At 42.6% G+C, this 21,350-nt stretch overlaps 1 protein-coding gene across 1 annotated transcript in view; it reads right to left on the bottom strand.

Annotated features, from left to right (window-relative positions):
• Positions 1-21,350, bottom strand: part of dgkq (diacylglycerol kinase theta) — a 153,568-nt gene that overhangs the window by 61,616 nt on the left and 70,602 nt on the right. Inside the window, exons 9-12 of the mRNA XM_078563460.1 lie at positions 18,906-18,996; positions 15,697-15,751; positions 8,675-8,736; positions 533-683 (exon numbers count right to left, since the gene is read on the bottom strand). Of these exons, the coding sequence (XP_078419586.1) occupies positions 533-683; positions 8,675-8,736; positions 15,697-15,751; positions 18,906-18,996 (359 nt within the window). The remainder of the gene's footprint in view (positions 1-532; positions 684-8,674; positions 8,737-15,696; positions 15,752-18,905; positions 18,997-21,350) is intronic.

The raw sequence follows: 21,350 nt of genomic DNA, 5'->3' as shown, positions 1-21,350 counted from the left end.
AGATATTCAAAATCATGAGGGGTCTGGACAGAGTAAATAGGGAGAAACTGTTCCCAGTCGTGAAAGGATCATGTACAAGAGGGCACAGATTTAAAGTAATTTTCAAAAGAAGCAAAAGCAATATGAGAAAAACCATTTTCACGCAGCGAATGGCTATGATCTGGAGTGCACTGCCTGAGAGACAGATTCCATTGAGGCATTCAAAAGGGAATTAGGCTGTTATTTGAAGAGTAATAAAATGTAGGTCTATGGGGAGAAGGCAGGAGAATGGCACTAGGTGAATTGCTCATTCAGAGAGTCGATGCAGGCATAATGGGCCAAATGGAATCCTTCTGCACTGGAACGATACTGTGGGACTTCCCAAAGATGTGTTTAGTGACTATATATGCAAGTTTATTCTTATTATTCTTTTCAACGTACAAACATCATCTTGATAATCAAACTCAACCAGTTAAAGACATCAAAATGAAAAATAGTCAAGCAAACTAATGAACCCTTGATTCTTTTATCTTTGTGATGCCTCTTTACTTACCTTTGATCTCCAGATGACTTGTAAGAAGTGAGAGGTACTCGCCCTGAGAGAGCTGTGGAGGAAGACCCATAAGTAGCAGATTCACCTGTTCCACTGAGTTATGTTTCTTCTTGATATAAAACCGTGTCTGGTTCATTTGTCGGACTGAGATCTACATGACACAAAGACAGCAGAAGACAACAAACATCATCACTCAACATGTACATGCAGAGAAATAGCATCAAAGCAGAAAATAAAAAGCATTACAAAGAGCCCAAGTAAAAGTTTTTCTGAATTAAGTTCACATTAAAGGGACACCATCTTATGACAAGACTGGCAGGTTTAGAGTAGGGAAGAATCAGAAGTTTCATACATGTTTTCATCATAGTGACAATCCTTAAAATCAGAAATCTTCAGCAAACCACAGAACCAGTCACATGACTAAAACTTAGGCAGGGGTGAAACTGGGTTTAAGCAGTAATACAAAACTGGTAATGTCATGGCCAGAATTTGCGTGTTCACTTACTGCCCGTGAACAATTTGTTTAGTATAGAAAGGATTGTGCCTTTTCTTAATCCTTGGAGTGTTAGATCCCAATTATATACTTCAGCATCAAGCTTTTGAGAGTTTAAAAAGGTTACTTATTCTCACACGCTTATCCTAAATTAAACGTAATGTCAGATGCATTCGATCACACACACACACAAAGGTTAGGGACAGATAAAGGTCATGCACTTTTACAGGTTACAGGTGTCTTAGTCTCTGGTTTATGATCTCCCTTGAGGCAGGCCTGATTTCTTAGAAGGTTTCGATGCTTTAAAGTTGCAATGAAGGACTTGTGAAGTGAAGAGTTCGCAGCAGGTTGTGAGGTTGCATGTAATCAAATTTCTAGCCTGCTGCCCATATCCTTCTAGACCCATATCCTTCTAGATGGTAGCGGTCGTACATTTGGAAGGTGCTGTCTAAGGAGGCTTGTTGAGTTCCTGCAATGCATCTTATAGATGGCACACACTACTGCTGCTGTTCGTGGGTGGTGGAGGGGGTGAATACTTATAGATGGGGTGCCAATCAAGTGGGCTGCTTTGTCCTGGATGGTGTCAAGTTTCTTGAGTGTTGTAGGAACTGCACTCATCCAGGCAAGTGGAGAGTATTCCATCACACTCCTGACTTATGCCTTGTAGATGGTGGGCATGCTTTGTGGAGTCAGGAGGTGAATTACTCGTCGCACGATTCCTAGTCTCTGACCTGCTAATATAGCCACAGTATTTATATGGCTAGTCCAGTTCAGTTTCAATGGTAACCCACAGGATGTAGATCGTGGAGGGATTCAGCATTGGTAATGCCATTGAATGTCAAGTGGCAATGGTTAGATTCTCTCTTGTTGGAGATGGTCATTGTTGGCATTTCTGTGGCACGAATGTTACTTGCCACTTGTCAGCCCAAGACTTGATATTTTTCAGAAAGAAAAACAGAAAATGCTGGAAAAACTCAGCAGGTCTGACAGCATCTGTGGAGAGAAAAACAGAGTTAACGTTTCGAGTCCGTGTGACCTTTCTTCAGAGCTATCAGGATATTGTCCAGGTCTTGCTGCATTTGGACATGGACTGTTTCATTACCTGAATCGGCGCAAATGGTGCTGAACATTGTGCAATCATCAGCGAACATCCCCACTTCTGACCTTATGATGGAAGGAAGGTCATTGATGAACAGCTGAAGATGGTTGGGCCGAGGACACTACCCTGAGGAACTCCTGCAGTGATGTCCTGGAACTGAGATGATTGACCTCCAACAACCACAACCATCTTCCTTTGTGCTAGGTATGACTCCAACCAGCAGAGAGTTTTCCCCCTGATTCCCATTGACACCAGTTTTGCTAGGGCTCCTTGATGCCACACTCGGTCAAATGCTGCCTTTATGTCAAGAGCAGTCACTCTTGCCTCACCTCGGGAGTTCAGCTCATTTGTCCATGTTTGTACTAAGGCTGTAATGAGGTCAGGAGCTGAGTGACCCTGGCAGAACCCAAACTGGGCACCAGTGAGAAGGTTATTGCTAAGGAAGTGCCGATTGATAGCACTGTTAATGACCCCTTCCATCGCTTTACTGATGATCGAGAGTAGACTGATGGACAGTAATTGGCTGGGTTGGATTTGTCCTGCTTTTTGTGTACAGGACACACCTGGACAATTTTCCACATTGCTGGGTAGATGCCAGTGTGGTAGCTGTTCTGGAACAGCTTGGCTAAGGGCTCAGCAAGTTCTGGAGCACAAGTCTTCAGTACTATTGTGGAACATTGTCAGGGCCCATGGCCTTTGCACTATCCAGTGCCTTCAGCCGTTTCTTGATATCACGTGGAGTAAATCGAATTGACAGAAGACTGGCATCTATGCTGGAGTCCTCTGGAGGAGGCCGAAATGGATCTTCCCCCAACACTTCTGGCTGATGATTATAGCAAATGCTTCAGTCTTATCTTTTGCACCGATGTGCTGGGCTCCTCCATTATTGAGGATGGGGATATTCATGAAGCCTCCTCCTCCAGTGAGTTATTTAATTGTCCACCACCATTCACAACTGGATGTGGCAGGACTGTAGAGCTTACGTCTAATCTGTCAGTTGTGGAGTCACTTAGCTCTGTCTATCATTTGCTGCTTGGCGTGCAAATAGTCCTGTGTTATAGATTCACCAGTTTGACACCTTATTTTTAGGTATGCCTGGTGCTGCTCTTGGCATGCCCTCCTGCACTCTTCATTGAACCAGGGTTGATCCCCTGGCTTGATGGTATTGGTAGAGTGGGGGATATGCCGGGCCACGAGGTTACAGATTGTGTTCGAGTACAATTCTGCTGCTGCTGATGGCCCACAGCGCCTCATGGTTGCCCAGTTTTGAGTTGCTAGATTTGTTTGAAATCTATCCCATTCAGCACAGTGGTAATGCCACACCACAGGATGGAGGGTATCCTCAATATGAAGGCCAGGCTTCATCTGCATGACTGTGTGGTGGTAACTGCTACTGATACTGTCATGGGCAAATGCATCTGTGGCAGGCAGGATGGTGAGGATGAGGTCAAGTATGTTTTTCCCTCTTGTTGGTTCCCTCACCACCTGCCACAGACCCAGTCTAGCAGCTATGTCCTTTAGGACTTGGCCAGCTCCGTCTGTCATGGTGCTACCAAGCCACTCTCGGTAATAGGCAATGAAGTCCCTTGCCCAGAGTCCATTCTGCACCCTTGCCACCCTCAGTGCTTCCTCCAAGTGGTGTTCAACAAGAGGAGTACTGACTCATCAGATGGGCAGGGATGGTGAGGGAGGATGGGTGGTACGTAGTAATCAGCAGGCAGCTTCCTTGCAAATGGTTGACCTGATACCATGAGGCTTCACAGGGTCCAGAGTTGATGTTGAGCACTCCCAGGGCAAATCCTGACTGTATACCACTGTGCCACCACCTCTGCCTGTCCCACTGGTAGGACAGTCCGAGGGACAGTGATGGTGGTGTCTCAGAAATTATCTGTAAGGTATAATTCCGTGAGTATGGCTATGCCAGGTTGTTGCTTAATTAGTCTGTGAGAGAGCTCTCCCAATTTTGAGACAAGCCCCGAGGTGTTAGTAAGGAGGACTTTGCAGGGTTGTTGTCGTTTCTGGTGCATACGTCAATGCCGGGTGGTCCATCCAGTTTCATTCCTTATTGAATTGTCTTTAGCGGTTTGATACTACTGAGTGGCTTACTAGGCCATTTCAGAGGGCATTTAAGAGTCAACCACGTTGCTGTGGGTCTGCAGTCACATGTAAGCCAGGCCAGGTAATGAAGGCAGATTTCCACATGGGTTTTCATGGTCATCATCAGACTTTTAATTCCAGATTTTTATTGAATTCAAATTTCACCATCTGTCAGGGTGGGATTCGAACCCAGGTCCTCAGAGCATTACCCCGGTCTCTGGATTACTAGTCCGGTGACAATACCACTGTGCCTCAGCCTCCCCTTTTTTCTTACAGCTTGTTTCAAGTTTGGTTCACAGACTGGCTGAACTGATGGGTTTCTGATCTTTAAAACAGGCAAAGGCAACATGGCTGCCTCTATGTGGCTTTGCCCAAGTTCAAAGTCTTTTTCCGAATAAGATGGGGTGTTCAGGTTGATTACCCATCCTGCGTTGTCGTTTAACATCTCTCAGGGTTTGAGACAGTCTGTGTCTTTGTTTCAGAAAGATCCATTCCAACCAGATTTGATTGGTTTCAGGGAAGGGCATTGACTCGCATCAGTCTGGAATGTTCTTTTGCTCCCTTTTAAAACGGGGAGTGATGCTAAAGGTCAGGTGACCCTTGGGCAACCATCTTTTACAGCCTTTTTGAGTCCAGTTTTAAAGTATCAAATTAGTCTGAAGTTGAGAATAGGACATGCCAGTGCTGGGCATTACATGCCTCCACAGCACAGGAAAAAAATTGAATCCTGATGACATTTTTTAATCTGGTTTTCTTGTGAAACAAGAGAAAATGTGCACATACATTCTTCACACATCCTGCCAGTCACACAGAAATCTGTACTGCTGCAGTTTCTCTGTCTGTCACATCCCCTTTTGTAAAAAAAAACAATTACCTGTTACCTGATGGGGGTTCATTAGTGTCTGTACGCAGGGTTTCGGGAACTTTAACATTAACAGATGAGCGAGCCTTAATGCATTGAGCAGTTGGGCTGAGTCCAAATTCCATGCTGGTTCCTGAGAGGAGTCAGGCCTAGTGTCTATTTGCCCATGTCAGTCATATGCAAATAGATGTTACTGTTTTGCTGTGTTATCTGTAAGACTCTTAACTCTCTGATCCTCAAAAGAAGTCAGGTGACCCTTGGGCAGCCACCTTTTCCAGCCTTTTTGTGTCTAGTTTTAAAACATAAAATTAGTTTGAAGTTCAGAATAGGACATCCTGGTACTGGGCATGACATAATAATGAATTGCCTTTTTTTTTATCCTACCCAATTTAAATCGATAGAAAAGAGAATTGGGTAGGACAGTGGACTGATTGCCATATTAGTGACAGCCATTGTCACTGAAGACCTATTTCACCCACAAGATATCAGATCACTGTTAAAAACCCTACTAGATCACTCATGTCTTTTAGAGAAAGGAATCAGTTACCCTTACCTGGCCTGTCCAAAAGATAACTCCAGCACTACACAGTTCAGCTGACACCTACCCCCCTCAGGGTAATGAGGAGTGGACAACAGTTACTGCATTGCTGGTGTTACTCATATTGCAGGAAAAGAATAATAAAAATCCAATTCATGGGTTAATTAACACACCAGAAAAACTTCCATTTTATCAGCTTGAAGCTACATGACTGTCCTCAGCTTCAAGCACCAGAAAATGCCCTTTAGAAGTTAAATTGTGAAACTGAAGCTCTCCTACAAGCAGCTACTAAATTGCTGAATCTAAGTTTACAAGTAGAAAGAGAAAGGACAAGTCATAGTTCTTTATCCGACAATCATCTGGCACATTAGGATGTAGGTAATCAGAAGAGGCTGGGAGGCAAGTGGAATAAAAAAGCCAAGGTGCTCAAGTCTCTGGAAACATTGACAAATGGACTGAGAATACTTAGTGTGACCAAAGCACAATGCTAGGTTTGCATGTTGTTATGAAAATTATACTTACCTTGTTGAGAGCAGAGGTCTGGACCTCCCAGCTTTTGTGCATGCGCAGACTGGGAGATGGCTGCTCATGTGCCAGTTTATAGTGTAAGTTCTTTGGGCCCAGGACAGGCCCAGCCCATCTGCGCATAAGGACCGAAAAAGCAAAAATTTGGGTCAGGAGACCGGGGTCAGAGCACCATTGAGAAGAAGAGTCCCAGGCAGGGGACAGGCAGAGGTCCCAAAGGGAGAGGGGACAGGGAAAGGTCCCAAAAGAAGTGTCCAAGAGGGGGGACAGGGACAGGAAGAGGTGCCAGTTCAGTTAAGAGAGGAGCAGGGAAAAAGGCTCCAAACAGGATAAGGGCTGCAGGTAGCAGATTTAAAGTGAACAGGGGTCAAGGGAAGCCCTGAAGATCCAAGAAAGCAGCCGAAGGTTGGTGACTCTGTGTGCGCTCCCTTTGGAGCAGTAGTGTTCTGCTCAGCTCGGCTGAAGATCTGAAAACGTGTTTGTGAGTTGGTACTTGAGTGTATACTCAGGAATCCGGGGGAACAGAATCTCGGAGACAAGATTGGAACCCTGCAAGGTGGGCCGTTGTTGGTGCCGTCCAGGTTGAAGCAACTTTTGAAGAAAATTCCTAGGTTAGATCTTCAAAGGTGAAGACTGGAATCCATCGTGAGAGGGAGACAGAGTTATAGTGAGATTGGTTGACTCACAGTGTTACTGACATCTGGGCGGGTTGTTGAAAAATCCATGGACTCTGTCTTGGTTGCACCTGCCATTTATTGTGTGGTGTGGTGCATTAGACCACAGTTGCCTGTTAATTCACATGTACCTCATATTTACCCTGTAAGTTAGAGTATAAGGTAGATATTGTAAATTGTTTTATCTTTCTGACCTTGCCTATTTTTGTTTGTTTAAAATGCATGGAATCTTGGGCTTTATTCACTGAACAAGTGTCTTGAATCTCAATTTTTGTTTACTTTAAACAAAACGTTATTGATCCGTAACTGATCTTATCAACAACTTGGCGTCTGGCCAAGGATCATAACAATGTTTAAATATATTTTAATAAAATAATTTGTTTTTAAGATAAGAGCTGGAAATTAAGCTCAAAATACAGGATTAAAGGCAGTTAATGGCAAGAGAAAGGGAAATTCCTGTTCATCAGGAGTTAATTAAGATAAAGACAATGCATATTGCTCGAATTACTCAGCAAGTCTGGCTGCATCTGTGGAGGGAGAGGTGGAGTTAACGTTTCAGATTTGTGACCTTTCATCAGAACTGTGAAAAGTTGGAAATGTAACAGATTTTGCAATCTTTGGAATCTACCCAAGAGAGCTAAGGTTGCTCAGTTGTTGAGCATAATCATGATAGAGATCAATAGATATTTGGATACCAAGGGAATGGGGGTCATGGGGAAAACACAGGAAGGTGGAATTGAAATAGAAGGTTAGTCATGATTTTATTGAATACTAGGGCAGACTTGAAGCCTACTCCAGCTCGTATTTCTTAAGTTCAATGTTTATTGGAGAAAACTGCATGAATGAGATTAAAGAGCTCAATATTATCCACCTGATACGAAAAGTTAAAAGCAAAATACTGCGGATGCAGGAGATCCGAAATAAAAACAGAAAGTGCTGGAGAAGTTCACCAGGGGAAGAATTCTCCCCCCGTTGGGGGGGAAGTGCAGTAGCGGGCGTGTGCAGGCGCGCCGCCATTTTACGTGGGCAGGCCAATTAAGGCCCGCCCAGCGTGACGTCCGCCAGGAAGTGCTATGCGCTCCCTGTGCGGGCGGGGGGGGTGGAATTCCCTCAGCTGAGTGTGTGCTCTTTCGAGCATGCACACAAAAGAGCGCATTCACCTCCCTGAGGCTAAGTGCTGCCTCAGGGAGATTGGCGCCAAATTTAAAAATGGTAAATGTACAAAGAAAAAATTTCCCTGACATGTCCCCTCATGTGACACGTCCATCACTTTAAATCAAACATTTATTAAATGTTAAAAAACCCTCATGAAAGCTCATCCCTTTTGTGGATGAGGTTTGATGCTTTCTCTGAAGCCCGCCAGGGCTCCCGGCCTGCCCACCAACCTTAAGGTTTGACGGGCAGGTTCATTAATGATGTTAATGAGTTTGTCATTGGCCTCAATAGGCCGTTGACCAGTTGGCGGGCACACAGCTGATTTGGCTGTGCCCCCACCGACATGAAAATTGAAATGATGCGGGGTGACGTCGGGAGTTTCGCCCGATATCATCCCGCGCCATTTTACGCGTCGGCGAGCAGGCCCCACCCCCTCCCCGCTGCCGACATAAAGGTCCTGGCCCAGGTCTGGCAGCATCTGTGGAGAGAGAAACAGAGTTAACGTTTTGAGTCCGAATATGATATTTGTCCAGAACTTTGGAGTTTCTGAAGAAGAGTCATATTGGGCTCAAAATGTTAACCTCCTTTCTCTCTCCACAGATGCTGCCAGACCTGCTGAGTATTTTCAACACTTTCTGTCATGAATGAAAAGTTGTTTGGATACAAACTACAAAAATGTATAATTAATAAATTTCTCACCTTTCTAATATCTTGAAGTCTGCCAAGCATCAGTTCAAGCTGAGATAGCAGCACACACTGCACTAAAAGGAACATGGAAAATAAAAAAACAAATAAGTAAAGCAAGAAATCTGTTTCCCTAAAAGAGGACTTTTACAGTATGGCCTCAATACTAACTTAATAAGATCCTACTGCTTTTGTGAAAACATTTATTTTCTACACTGAATGAAGCTCACCAAATTAGGTGAGTCAACTCGCTGAATGTCGCCCATTCCCACCCACACCAGTTCAGTGGTACTGAATTGTTTTCTGTTATTTTAGTGGAAACATGTTAATGGAATTTCCCATTCTTCAAAGTTATCTGCTGAGATCATTTCCCAGGGTCTGTTTCTATAATATTTCTATAATATTCACAGCAGAGAAACAAGCCATTCAGCTCAACTGATCCATGTTGTTATTTATACCACACCAACCCCTCCCACCCAACTCTTCCATGTTGGTATTTAACCACACCAACCCCTCCCACTCAACCAAAATAACCTTTGATTCCTTGGCTGCCATGTTTCCTATTTCAAAATGATTTCATTGGCTGTAAAGCTCTTTGTGACACCCAGTGGTCGTGAAAGGCGCTACAGAAGTGCAAGCTTTTCTTTCTGCCCTCGTGTGTTTATCTAACTTCTCTGTAAATTCATCCATATATTCATGTCGACTAGTCCTTGTGGTTGTGAGCTCCCCATTCTCATCACACTCTGGGTAAAGAGATTCCTGCTGAAATTCCTTACTAGGTTTATCATTTTATATTAATGGTCCCCTGTGTAGCACTCCCCCCGCAAGTAGAAATACATTGGGGAGAACTTTCCCGTCATCATGCGGGGTGTGTAAAATACCGCGCGGTGACATTGGGCATGCGTCCTGACGTCACCGCGCGTCATTCCGATCTTTCACTCGGCGGGCGTGTGCCAGAGGCGGCTGTGTACCCACTGAACTGTCAAAGAGCCTGTTAAGGCCATTAGGAAACCTTAAGATTGGTGGGCAAAGAGCCCAAGCGGCCTTCGCATTTTTCATGTAACCTCATCCACGACGGGGTGAGGTTTCACAAAGGTTTTATTAAATTAATAAATATTTTTTAAACATTTCATAAACATGTGACATTGTCACATGAAGGGACATGTGTAAATGATTTTTTAACTTTCTTTATTTTAAACTTTAAATTTGAACTTAATTTCCCTGAGGCAGCTTCATGCCTCAGAGATTTCTGAGCTCTCTCTATGGATTCAAAACGTTAACTCTGTTTCTCTCTCCACAGATGCCGCCAGACCTGCTGAGTTTTATCAGCATTTTATTTCAGATTTCAGGCATCCACAGTATTTTGCTTTTATTATATTGAATAGGCTTGTATTCCTTTGAATATAGAATATTAGGTGGTGATCTAATCGGGGTGCTTATGGATGTTAAAGGAGGGCAGATAGGGAGAAACTATTTCCTCTATTGGGGGATGTCCAGAACAAGGAGACAAAACCTTAAAGTTAGAAAGCTGTCCAGGGGCGATGTCAGGAGGCATGAAGCAAAAGTTACTTTTATAGGCTTCATATTGCAGATCCACTTGTGTTATGAGACAGCCTTTCAGTAAAGCTGTTATTTAAAAATCCCAGAGGGAAACTTTAAACAACTGTCATAACCTATATTTTTAAGTGGTATGTTTGAGATGCGACTCTAAATTCAGGAATCAGACCACCAGTTCTCGAAAGGTTTTATATTAAACTAAAGGAAACATTTTATTAATTTACACAAGTTAAATATATACACATGGCTACAAATTACTGCTATCACAGCTTTTAACAAATTCCCAAATTAATCTCCATTAAAGCAACAGCAACCCATAGGCTTAACCAGACACCAGGCAAAGCATTTTCATCTTACAAAATGAAAATTAGGTTCTTTTCACTTTGGTTCCTGTGGAGACAGTTGGAGGCTTAGAGCTACTTTAATCTTACATTGCCTCTGCCCTGTACACACGAAAACTACTGAAGTTATACCTAGCACAGCTCACTGAATGTAAATTCTCATTGTATCACCAGCCGCTTCTAACAATAAAACCCCTTTCATAGTACCAATTTTATTAGTAATATAAACATATTGCTTGGTCTCTGCTAGCTAGGTGCCAGAATTCACTCGCCTTCTTGAATGCTCCATTCAAAAAATGCAAGTGCACTCTACCTCTCTTACATCTCAAAACTAGTGCACAAAGCACCCAGACCAGCTGGCTTTAATCTAATTAAGACACACCCACAGACTAAACCTCTATTTTAAAAGAAAAATATTTTCCAATAATATTATATATATTAATAACTTCATGACAACTTTTTTCTTTCATTGGTAGAATAGAGAGAGATGGCTTTAGTTCTGGAGATCAAGACGTAGAATCAGTTTGGGTAGAGATGAGAAATAGTAAAGGCAAGAAATCACTTGTAGGAGTGGTTTACAGGCCCCCTACCAGTAACCACACTGTAGGATGAGGTATACGAGAAGAAATAATAGGGGCTTGTGAGAAAGGTATGATGATAATCATAGGTGATTTAAATCTACATATAGATTGGACAAATCAGATTGACAAAGCTGGCCCCAATAGTGAGTTCATAGAATACATTTGGGACAATTTCTTAGAGCAACATGTTCTAGAGCCAACCAGAGAGTCGGTAATACTAGGTCTGGTAATGTGCAATGAGATAGGGTTAATTAATGACCTCTTAGTGAAGGCACCCCTAGGTGGCAGTGATCATATGTGACTGAATTTCACATTCAATTTTAGGGAGTGGTTCTAAATCTAATGTTTAAAACTTAAACCAGGGCAATTTTGAGGGCAGGAAAACTGAGCTGACTGAAGTGAACTGGGAAATTAGGTTAAGGGATAGGTCAGTAGGCATCTCAGAAGCTATTTCAGGATACTCAGAAAAGATACATTCCAGTGAGAAAGAAAGACTCTAACAATAGATTGCACAATCTGTGGTTAACTAAGGAAGTTAAAGATAGTATCAAACTGAAAGAAAAAGTGTATAATTCTGCAAAGATGAGCGGCAGGTCAGAAGATTGGACAGAATATAAAGCACAGCAAAGAATGATTAAAAGATTAATAAGGTAGGAGAAATTAGAATACGAGAGAAAACCTGCTAGAAATATAAAAGGTTAATTTAAAAAGGAAAAGAGTAAGTAGAGTGAATGTTGGTCCTCTACAGAGTGAGTCTGGGGAATTAATAATGGAAAATAAGGAAATAGTAGACGAATTGAACAGATATTTTGTCTTAAGATAAAAGCAAAAAACTGCGGATGCTGGAAATCCAAAACAAAAATCCAAAACAAAAATTTTTCACCTCTTTTCTATTTTTACTTAGTTCTGTTGAAGAGTCATACGGACTCGAAATATTAACTGTGTTCCTCTCCGCAGATGCTGCCAGACCTGCTGAGTTTTTCCAGATATTTTGTCTTTACAGTAGAGGATGCAAATAACATCCCAGAAATAAGTGTGAATCAGGAGGTGGGAGGGAGGAACTTAAAACAATTACCAGCACCAGGGAAAGGAAACTGAGAAAATTATTAGAATTAAAACCTGACAAATCCTCCGATCTTGATGGACTTCATCTTAAAAGAATTGGCTGCTGAGATAGTGGATGCATTGGTTTTAATTTTCCAAAATTCCCTAGGTTCTGGAAAGGTCCCATCAGATTGGAAAATAATGAAATGTAACTCCTCTGCTTAAGAAAGGAGGGAGGCAGAAAGCAGGAAACTACTGGCCAGTTAGCTTAACATCTGTCAGAGGGGAAAATGCTGGAATCTATTATTAAGAAGGTTATAGCTGGGCACTTAGAAAATCTCAATGCAATCAGGCAGAGTCAACATGGTCTTGTGAAAAGGAAATCGTGTTTGACCTGAGAGGGCTGACGGGGTCTTGGGTCAACATTTCATCTGGAAGACTCTAGTCAGCGTGACATTTCCTCAGTGCTAGAGTATCAGCATAGATTATTGTACTCAAGTCCTGGAGTGGAACTTGAACCCACAACCTTTTGATTCAGAGGAGAGAGTGAATCACAGCTGAAACAGTTTTAACATTGCAACGCAAATGGAATATTTTACAAAGTGAACACTGGTGTGGAGTCTGAAATTAACGTGTCAACAATCTTACTATCATCTTACAATCTTACTATCATCTTACAATCTTACTATTTTACTATCAAACAATCTTACTATCATCTTACAATCTTACTATCATCTTACAATCTTACTATTTTACTATCAAACAATCTTACTATCATCTTACAATCTTACTATCATCTTACAATCTTACTATCTTACTATCAAACAATCTTACTATCATCTTACAATCTTACTATCGTCTTACAATCTTACTATTTTACTATCAAACAATCTTACTATCAAACAATCTTACTATCATCTTACAATCTTACTATCATCTTACTATCTTACTATCAAACAATCTTACTATCATCTTACAATCTTACTATCGTCTTACCATCTTACTATCATCTTACTATCGTCTTACAATCTTACTATCGTCTTACAATCTTACTATCATCTTACAATCTTACTATCAAACAGTCTTACTATCATCTTACAATCTTACTATCATCTTACAATCTTCTTACTATCATCTTACAATCTTCTTACTATCATCTTACAATCTTCTTACTATCATCTTACAATCTTACTATCTTACTATCAAACAATCTTACTATCATCTTACAATCTTACTATCATCTTACAATCTTACTATCATCTTACAATCTTCTTACTATCATCTTACAATCTTACTATCTTACTATCAAACAATCTTACTATCAAACAATCTTACTATCAAACAATCTTACTATCATCTTACAATCTTACTATCTTACTATCAAACAATCTTACTATCATCTTACAATCTTACTATCTTACTATCAAACAATCTTACTATCATCTTACAATCTTACTATCTTACTATCAAACAATCTTACTATCATCTTACAATCTTACTATCTTACAATCTTACAATCTTACTATCTTACAATCTTACTATCTTACAATCTTACTATCTTACAATCTTACTATCTTACTATCAAACAATCTTACTATCAAACAATCTTACTATCAAACAATCTTACTATCATCTTACAATCTTACTATCCTACTATCAAACAATCTTACTATCAAACAATCTTACTATCAAACAATCTTACTATCAAACAATCTTACTATCATCTTACAATCTTACAATCATCTTACAATCTTACAATCATCTTACAATCTTACAATCATCTTACAATCTTACAATCTTACTATCATCTTACTATCTTACTATCAAACAATCTTACTATCATCTTACAATCATACTATCATACAATCTTACTATCATCTTACAATCTTACTATCATACAATCTTACTATCATTTTACAATCTGACTATCTTACAATCTGACTATCTTACAATCTGACTATTTTACAATCTGACTATTTTACAATCTGACTATCTTACAATCTTACAATCATACAATCTTACAATCTTACTATCATACCATCTTACTATCTTACAATCTTACAATCTTACTATCATACAATCTTACAATCTTACTATCATACAATCTTACAATCTTACTATCATACAATCTTACAATCTTACTATCATACAATCTTACTATCTTACTATCATACCATCTTACTATCTTACAATCTTACTATCATACAATCTTACTATCTTACAATCTTACTATCATACAATCTTACTATCTTACAATCTTACAATCTTACTATCTTACTATCTTACAATCTGACTATCTTACAATCTGACTATTTTACTATCATACAATCTTACAATCTTACAATCTTACTATCATACAATCTTACTATCTTACAATCTTACAATCTTACAATCTTACTATCTTACTATCTTACAATCTTACAATCTTACAATCTTACTATCATACAATCTTACTATCTTACTATCTTACAATCTTACAATCTTACAATCTTACTATCTTACAATCTTACTATCTTACTATCTTACAATCTTACTATCTTACAATCTTACAATCTTACAATCTTACTATCATACAATCTTACTATCTTACAATCTTATAATCTTACTATCATACAATCTTACTATCTTACTACCTTACTACCTTACTATCTTACTACCTTACTATCTTACAATCATACAATCTTACAATCTTAGTATCATGCAAACAATCCCCATGCTGCAGGGTGATACATTATTACTGCCAGTGTCAGAAGTACAGAAGCAATTCTCAGAGACAGCAAATGAACAGAAAAGCAGAGGCATAGACAGACACATAGTGACACATACAGAGACAGAGACACAGGTACAGACTGACAAAAACACAGATACAAAATGAAACAGAGACAGGCAACAGGCTGACAAAAACAGGCACAGACACACTAGCAAAAACATGCAGACTAACACACTGACACAGAGGCAGGTGCACAGACACACATTGACACAGGGACAGACTCTTATTAACAACAGGGACAGACTCACAGACACATACTTAGAAGGTTGAGAGTCTTTGGAACTCTCTTCCTCAAAAGGCAGTGGAAGCAGAGTCTTTGAATGTTTTCAAGGTAGCTAAATTCTTGATAAACAAGGGGGTGAAGGGTTACTTGAGGAAGGCAGGAAGTTACAGTTAGATCAGCCATGATCTTATTGAATAGCGGAGCAGACTTGAAGGGCCAAGTGGCCTACTTCCTGCTCCTAATTCATATGTTCGTATGTACAGAGACAGACACAGACACATACTGACATAAAGACACACTGGCAAAAGCACACAGGCAGACACACACTGACACAAGGAAACAGATATACAGACACACACTTTGGCAAAAACAGAGACAGACACACTGACAAAAACAAATTGCGACAGACACACACAAACAGGCGGACACACACACAAACAAAAACACACTCAGGCACACACAGACATTCCTCTTCTCCAGTATATTCGGTGTTTCAAAAATCAATTGCATTAAAATCTTACCCTGTTTACAGCCCATGAGTACCTCAACTAATTCAAAATCTTCAATATTTTCATTCTGTAAAAATAATCAGATTCCGGTGTCACATAAAGCACAGGATGTTGAGCTATCTTCTTTAGTTTGCTTCTAAAATAAAAGCAATGCCAATACAGGTAAGTGAAGCTAGTTTTAAGGATAGAATTTTTCACGGCGTAACACCTCAGGGTCAGGATTGTTTCCAAAAAGGGGCCGGCTCCTGAGGGTGGCTCAACAAAGCATCAGCCCCATGGAACACCTTATGTTTCCAAGCAGGAGTCCGTGTTTCTAGGAAGGAAAGCTCAGTCAGATGAGGATCTCTGATTTTTGTAGGTTACGGCACTACAAGTTCTTATCTAAGTACTTTTTAAATGTTATGAGGGTCCCTCTACCACCCTTTCAGGCAGTGAGTTCTGGATTCCTACAGCCCTCTGGATGAAAAAATTTACCCTCGAATCCCCTCTAAGCCTCCTGCCATTAATCTATGCTCCCTGATTATGGACCCCTCAAACTAGGGGAATAGGGCTTTCTGATCCACTCTATAAACTCCCCTCATGATTTTATACTTCAATTAGGTCTCCCTTCAGCCTTCTCTATTGCAAAGAAAATAACCTTAGACTATCCAAAATAAAAACAGAAAATTCTGGAAGTAGTCAGCAGGTCAGGCAGCATATGTGGAGAAAAATAGTTAACATTTCAAGTCTATGACCTTTCATCGGAACCCTAGCCAATCAAATCTTTCCTTGCAACTAAAATTGTCCAGTTCATGCAACTTCCTCAGAAATCTCCTCTTTTTCCCTCTCTAGTGCAATCAGATCTTTCCTGTAGTGCGGTGACCTGAACTGCATGCAATACTCCAATTGTGGCCTAACCAGTGTTTTAAACAGTTCCAGCATAACTGCTCAGCTCTTTTATTCTATTCCTCAGCTAATAAAGGCAGCTACCCCATATGCCTCTTGACCATCTTACCTAACTGTGCAGCCACCTCCTGGGATTTGTGGACACACAATCTAAGGCCACTCTGTCTTCTACACTTCTCAGTATCCGACCATTTATTATATATTCCCTTGCCTTGTTAGCCTTCCCCAAATGCATTTCCTCACACTTCTCCAGATTGGACTCCATTCGCCACTGATCTGCCCACCTGACTGGTGCACTGATATCTTCCTGCAGTCCACAGCTTTCTTCTGCATAATCAACAACGCTGCCAATTTTTGTATCATCAGCAAATTTCTTATCTGTTCAAGTACAATTCATTGAGATTTACCACAAAAAAGCAAGGGAACTAATACTGAACCCTGCAGAACATCACCATTTACCATTTTCCAATATGAAAAACAACCATTTATGATAACTCGCTGCTTTCTGTTGTTAAACCAATTTTTTGAAATCTGAGTTGGCTCTGACCCTCCTATTCCATGAGCTGCAATTTTGTTAACCAGCCTTTTATGTAGTACTTTGTCAAAAACCTTCTTAAAATCCGTACAGACAACATCTACTGCTTTCCCTTCATCTCTCTTACTACATCAAAAAATTCAATTAGATTAGTCAGGCACGATCTGCCTTTTCCAAATCCATGCTGGCTCTCCTTCATTTAACTCAAACCTATCCAATTGCGGGTTGATATTTTCTCAGGTTATTGTTTCTAAAACCTTATCTACCACTGATGTTAAGCTAACTGACCTGCAGTTATTAGCAATGTCCTTACACTCTTTCTTGAATAAGGTTGTAACATTTACCATTTTCCAATCCTCTGGCATCTCCTCCACATCCAGGGAAGATTGGAAAATTAAGGCAAGCCTTTCTACTATCTCCACCCTCACTTCCTTAAAAAATCTGGGATGCAAGTCTTCTAGACCAGGCAACTGATCCAAACTGGGTACAGCCAGCCTTTCCAGTATAACCTGCTTAACAATTTTCAACTCATCCATTACATCTACTATCTCTTATTTTACCAGCATCCTCTTCCTTAATACACACTCATAAACAAAGTACTCATTGAGTATTTTAGCCTTTTCCTGTGCCTCTAAGCATATGTCACGCTCTCCACCCTGCCTCACTTGCTATTTACATGCTGGCAGAAGATTTTTGGGAAGCTTTATGTTAACTGCCATTCTACTCTCATATTCGCTCTTTGTCAGTCTTATTTTCCTCTTCACTTCCCCTCTCCATTTACTGTATTTGGCTCGGTTCTCACTTTAAAAAAAAAGAGGGGGAATGATGCATGTCGGGTGAATTCTTTGTTTCTTCTTATTCTCCATCTCCCTTGTCATCCTGGTTTTATTTCCTTTACCTTTCACTTTGATCGAGTTCAGTTTCTGGTCAATGGTAACCCCGAGGATCTTCACAGTGAGGGATTCAACAATGGTAACTGAATGTTAAGGGGAGATGGTTAAATTCTCTCTTGTTGGAGATGGTCATTGATTGGCACCTGGCACAAATGTTATTTGCATTTATTAGCCTGAGCCTGAATGTTGTCCAGGTCTTGCTGCATATGGACACAAACTGCTTCAGTATCTGAGGAGTGGCGACTGGTGTTGAACACTCTGCAAACATCATTGAAAATCCCCATTTCTGATCTGATGATGGAGGGAAAATCATTGATGAAGCAGCTGAAGATGGTTGAGCCTAGGACACTACCTGTAGTGATGTCCTAGGGCTGTGACAATTGGCCTTCAACAACCACAACCATCCTCCTTTGTGCTAGGTATGACTCCAACCAGCGGGGAGTTTTCCCCCTCATTCCCATTGACTTGAATTTTGCTAGGGCTCCTTGATGTGGATTCGATCAAATGCTGTCTTGATTTTAAGGGAGAGAATACCCAGGGTCCTCCTGGCTCTGCCGCTATGTTTTGGGTTTAAATTAGTGGCCACACCGTGTTTTCCCCCCTCAATAATTTAATATCCTTTCTAAATTAGGCAGGTAAAAACTGTACCTAGTTTATTATTATAGAACATGACCATCATGGAACAGATTTAGCTATATTACTGAAATTAGGTCACAAGAATATTTTGGTTCTCATTAAAATATAATGTGATTGCTGTAGTTTTTGGACCCTGATTCATTGGTGTAAACAGGATGACACCGTACTTACAGAAAAGAAACAAAGAGTTGGGTTGGCCTGGTTATAGTTACTGCACATTAGTCAATTATATCAAACACAGTAAATATTGAACATTTCTAATTGGAACTGACCTGTCTGCCCAGTTGTACAAGGACTTCCCGGATAACTGCTTTGACTGTAGTCTCGATATTTATAGGAATGGAGATATAAGCCACTCCAAACCTGAAACACAGAAACATAGTTGAACTAACAGATGAATATTCAAAAAGGGAGAAATATTAACCATCATTGAAATCATAGGGCAGAATTTTATGCTCTCCCCACCGGAGGGGGTTTGTAGGTGGTGGGGGGAGTGAGCATTAAATTACTCGATAGGCTTCCTGCTGGGCTCCCGCCTGCTCTGACCTCTCCGCAATTTTACACTGGGGCAGGCAAACCCTCGGACAGCCCGTCCACCCTTTACCCAATTGAGGCCCATAAACACCCAATCATTGACCACTTAAGGACCATTTCCTGCCGAGCCTCAATTTTTACGCTGGCGGGAATAGTTCCGGGGTACGGGGAAAGGCCGACAATAATCAGGTTCAGGCCTCAGGTGGGAAGTAGAGGAAAGTCCATCAGCCGCCCCTTTTCAACATTGGGCGTGCCTCCCTTAAGGTCCAGTAACTGCAGGACCCCCCTCCGCTCCCCCACCACCACAGCCCTGGCCACTCCATCGACACCCTAATCCCCCGTTGTCCATAACCCCCAGACCTCCCTGCCCTGAGAACCCCAAAACTGATCTGTTCCTGGAATCCTGGGACTTCGGCTGTGGGGGCTGCACACAGTCCCAGTCCTGTCCACTGCAGGGACTAGAGAGCTGACAGCCAATCTGCTTGGCCGATGTCACTCTGAGGCGGGACCTTCTCCAGACACTTAACGCTTGTTAGAGTGAAAATCCGCTGTGGGGCAGGCAGTGTCGGCGGGAATGTGCCACTCCGACTCTGCAGATATTGGGAAGGGAAACCCTGCCATCCTTAAAATCCTGGCCATAAAACGTGACAGGAAACTGATCTACATACAGTCTATTCCTTTAAAAAGAAAAAACTGAAAAAGTATAATACAAACTTAAACGTACACAATTCAGTCCGGGCCAGCTATTGGCTTTTTCAAACTTAAGATGCTTTCAAAATCAGACCTTTTGAATTATGAAACAAAGTCTGTACACTGTTATCTAAATTATATCGAGGTGGCAGAACAACCAAGTGTCCCTTTTTAGCTTTGTAAAAATATAATTGCCTGTGTGACGGGGATTTACCTTTGTAACAATGTTATTCCTTCCTTCCACTCCTGGTTTCACTCTGCAAGGCTTGGGTAAACCTGCCCCTCTCCCTCGCCGGGTAAACCCGCCGCTCTCCCTCGCCGGGTAAACCTGCCCCTCTCCCTCGCCGGGTAAACCCGCCGCTCTCCCTCGCCGGGTAAACCCGCCGCTCTCCCTCGCCGGGTAAACCCGCCGCTCTCCCTCGCCGGGTAAACCCGCCGCTCTCCCTCGCCGGGTAAACCCGCCGCTCTCCCTCGCCGGGTAAACCCGCCGCTCTCCCTCGCCGGGTAAACCCGCCGCTCTCCCTCGCCGGGTAAACCCGCCGCTCTCCCTCGCCGGGTAAACCCGCCGCTCTCCCTCGCCGGGTAAACCCGCCGCTCTCCCTCGCCGGGTAAACCCGCCGCTCTCCCTCGCCGGGTAAACCCCGCCGCTCTCCCTCGTCGGGTAAACCCGCCGCTCTCCCTCGCCGGGTAAACCCGCCGCTCTCCCTCGCCGGGTAAACCCGCCGCTCTCCCTCGCCGGGTAAACCCGCCGCTCTCCCTCGCCGGGTAAACCCGCCGCTCTCCCTCGCCGGGTAAACCCGCCGCTCTCCCTCGCCGGGTAAACCCGCCGCTCTCCCTCGCCGGGTAAACCCGCCGCTCTCCCTCGCCGGGTAAACCCGCCGCTCTCCCTCGCCGGGTAAACCCGCCGCTCTCCCTCGCCGGGTAAACCCGCCGCTCTCCCTCGCCGGGTAAACCCGCCGCTCTCCCTCGCCGGGTAAACCCGCCGCTCTCCCTCGCCGGGTAAACCCGCCCCTCTCCCTCGCCGGGTAAACCCGCCGCTCTCCCTCGCCGGGTAAACCCGCCGCTCTCCCTCGCCGGGTAAACCTGCCCCTCTCCCTCGCCGGGTAAACCCGCCGCTCTCCCTCGTCGGGTAAACCCGCCGCTCTCCCTCGCCGGGTAAACCCGCCGCTCTCCCTCGCCGGGTAAACCCGCCGCTCTCCCTCGCCGGGTAAACCTGCCCCTCTCCCTCGCCGGGTAAACCTGCCCCTCTCCCTCGCCGGGTAAACCTGCCGCTCTCCCTCGCCGGGTAAACCTGCCGCTCTCCCTCGCCGGGTAAACCTGCCGCTCTCCCTCGCCGGGTAAACCTGCCCCTCTCCCTCGCCAGGTGAACCTGCCGCTCTCCCTCGCTGCTGCCAGGGTTGCTTTGTACTATTTCAGTTACAGCTTCATCCTAACATTTTCCTCTGTACAAGTGAAATTCTGCACAGGTACAAAACACTCTAACACCTTCAAGC

Source organism: Cetorhinus maximus, chromosome 1 (genome assembly GCF_964194155.1).
Source record: "Cetorhinus maximus chromosome 1, sCetMax3.hap1.1, whole genome shotgun sequence".
NCBI lineage: Eukaryota > Metazoa > Chordata > Chondrichthyes > Lamniformes > Cetorhinidae > Cetorhinus > Cetorhinus maximus.
Note: the sequence above shows the minus strand (reverse complement) of the source record. Positions and strands in the feature narration are given on the sequence as shown.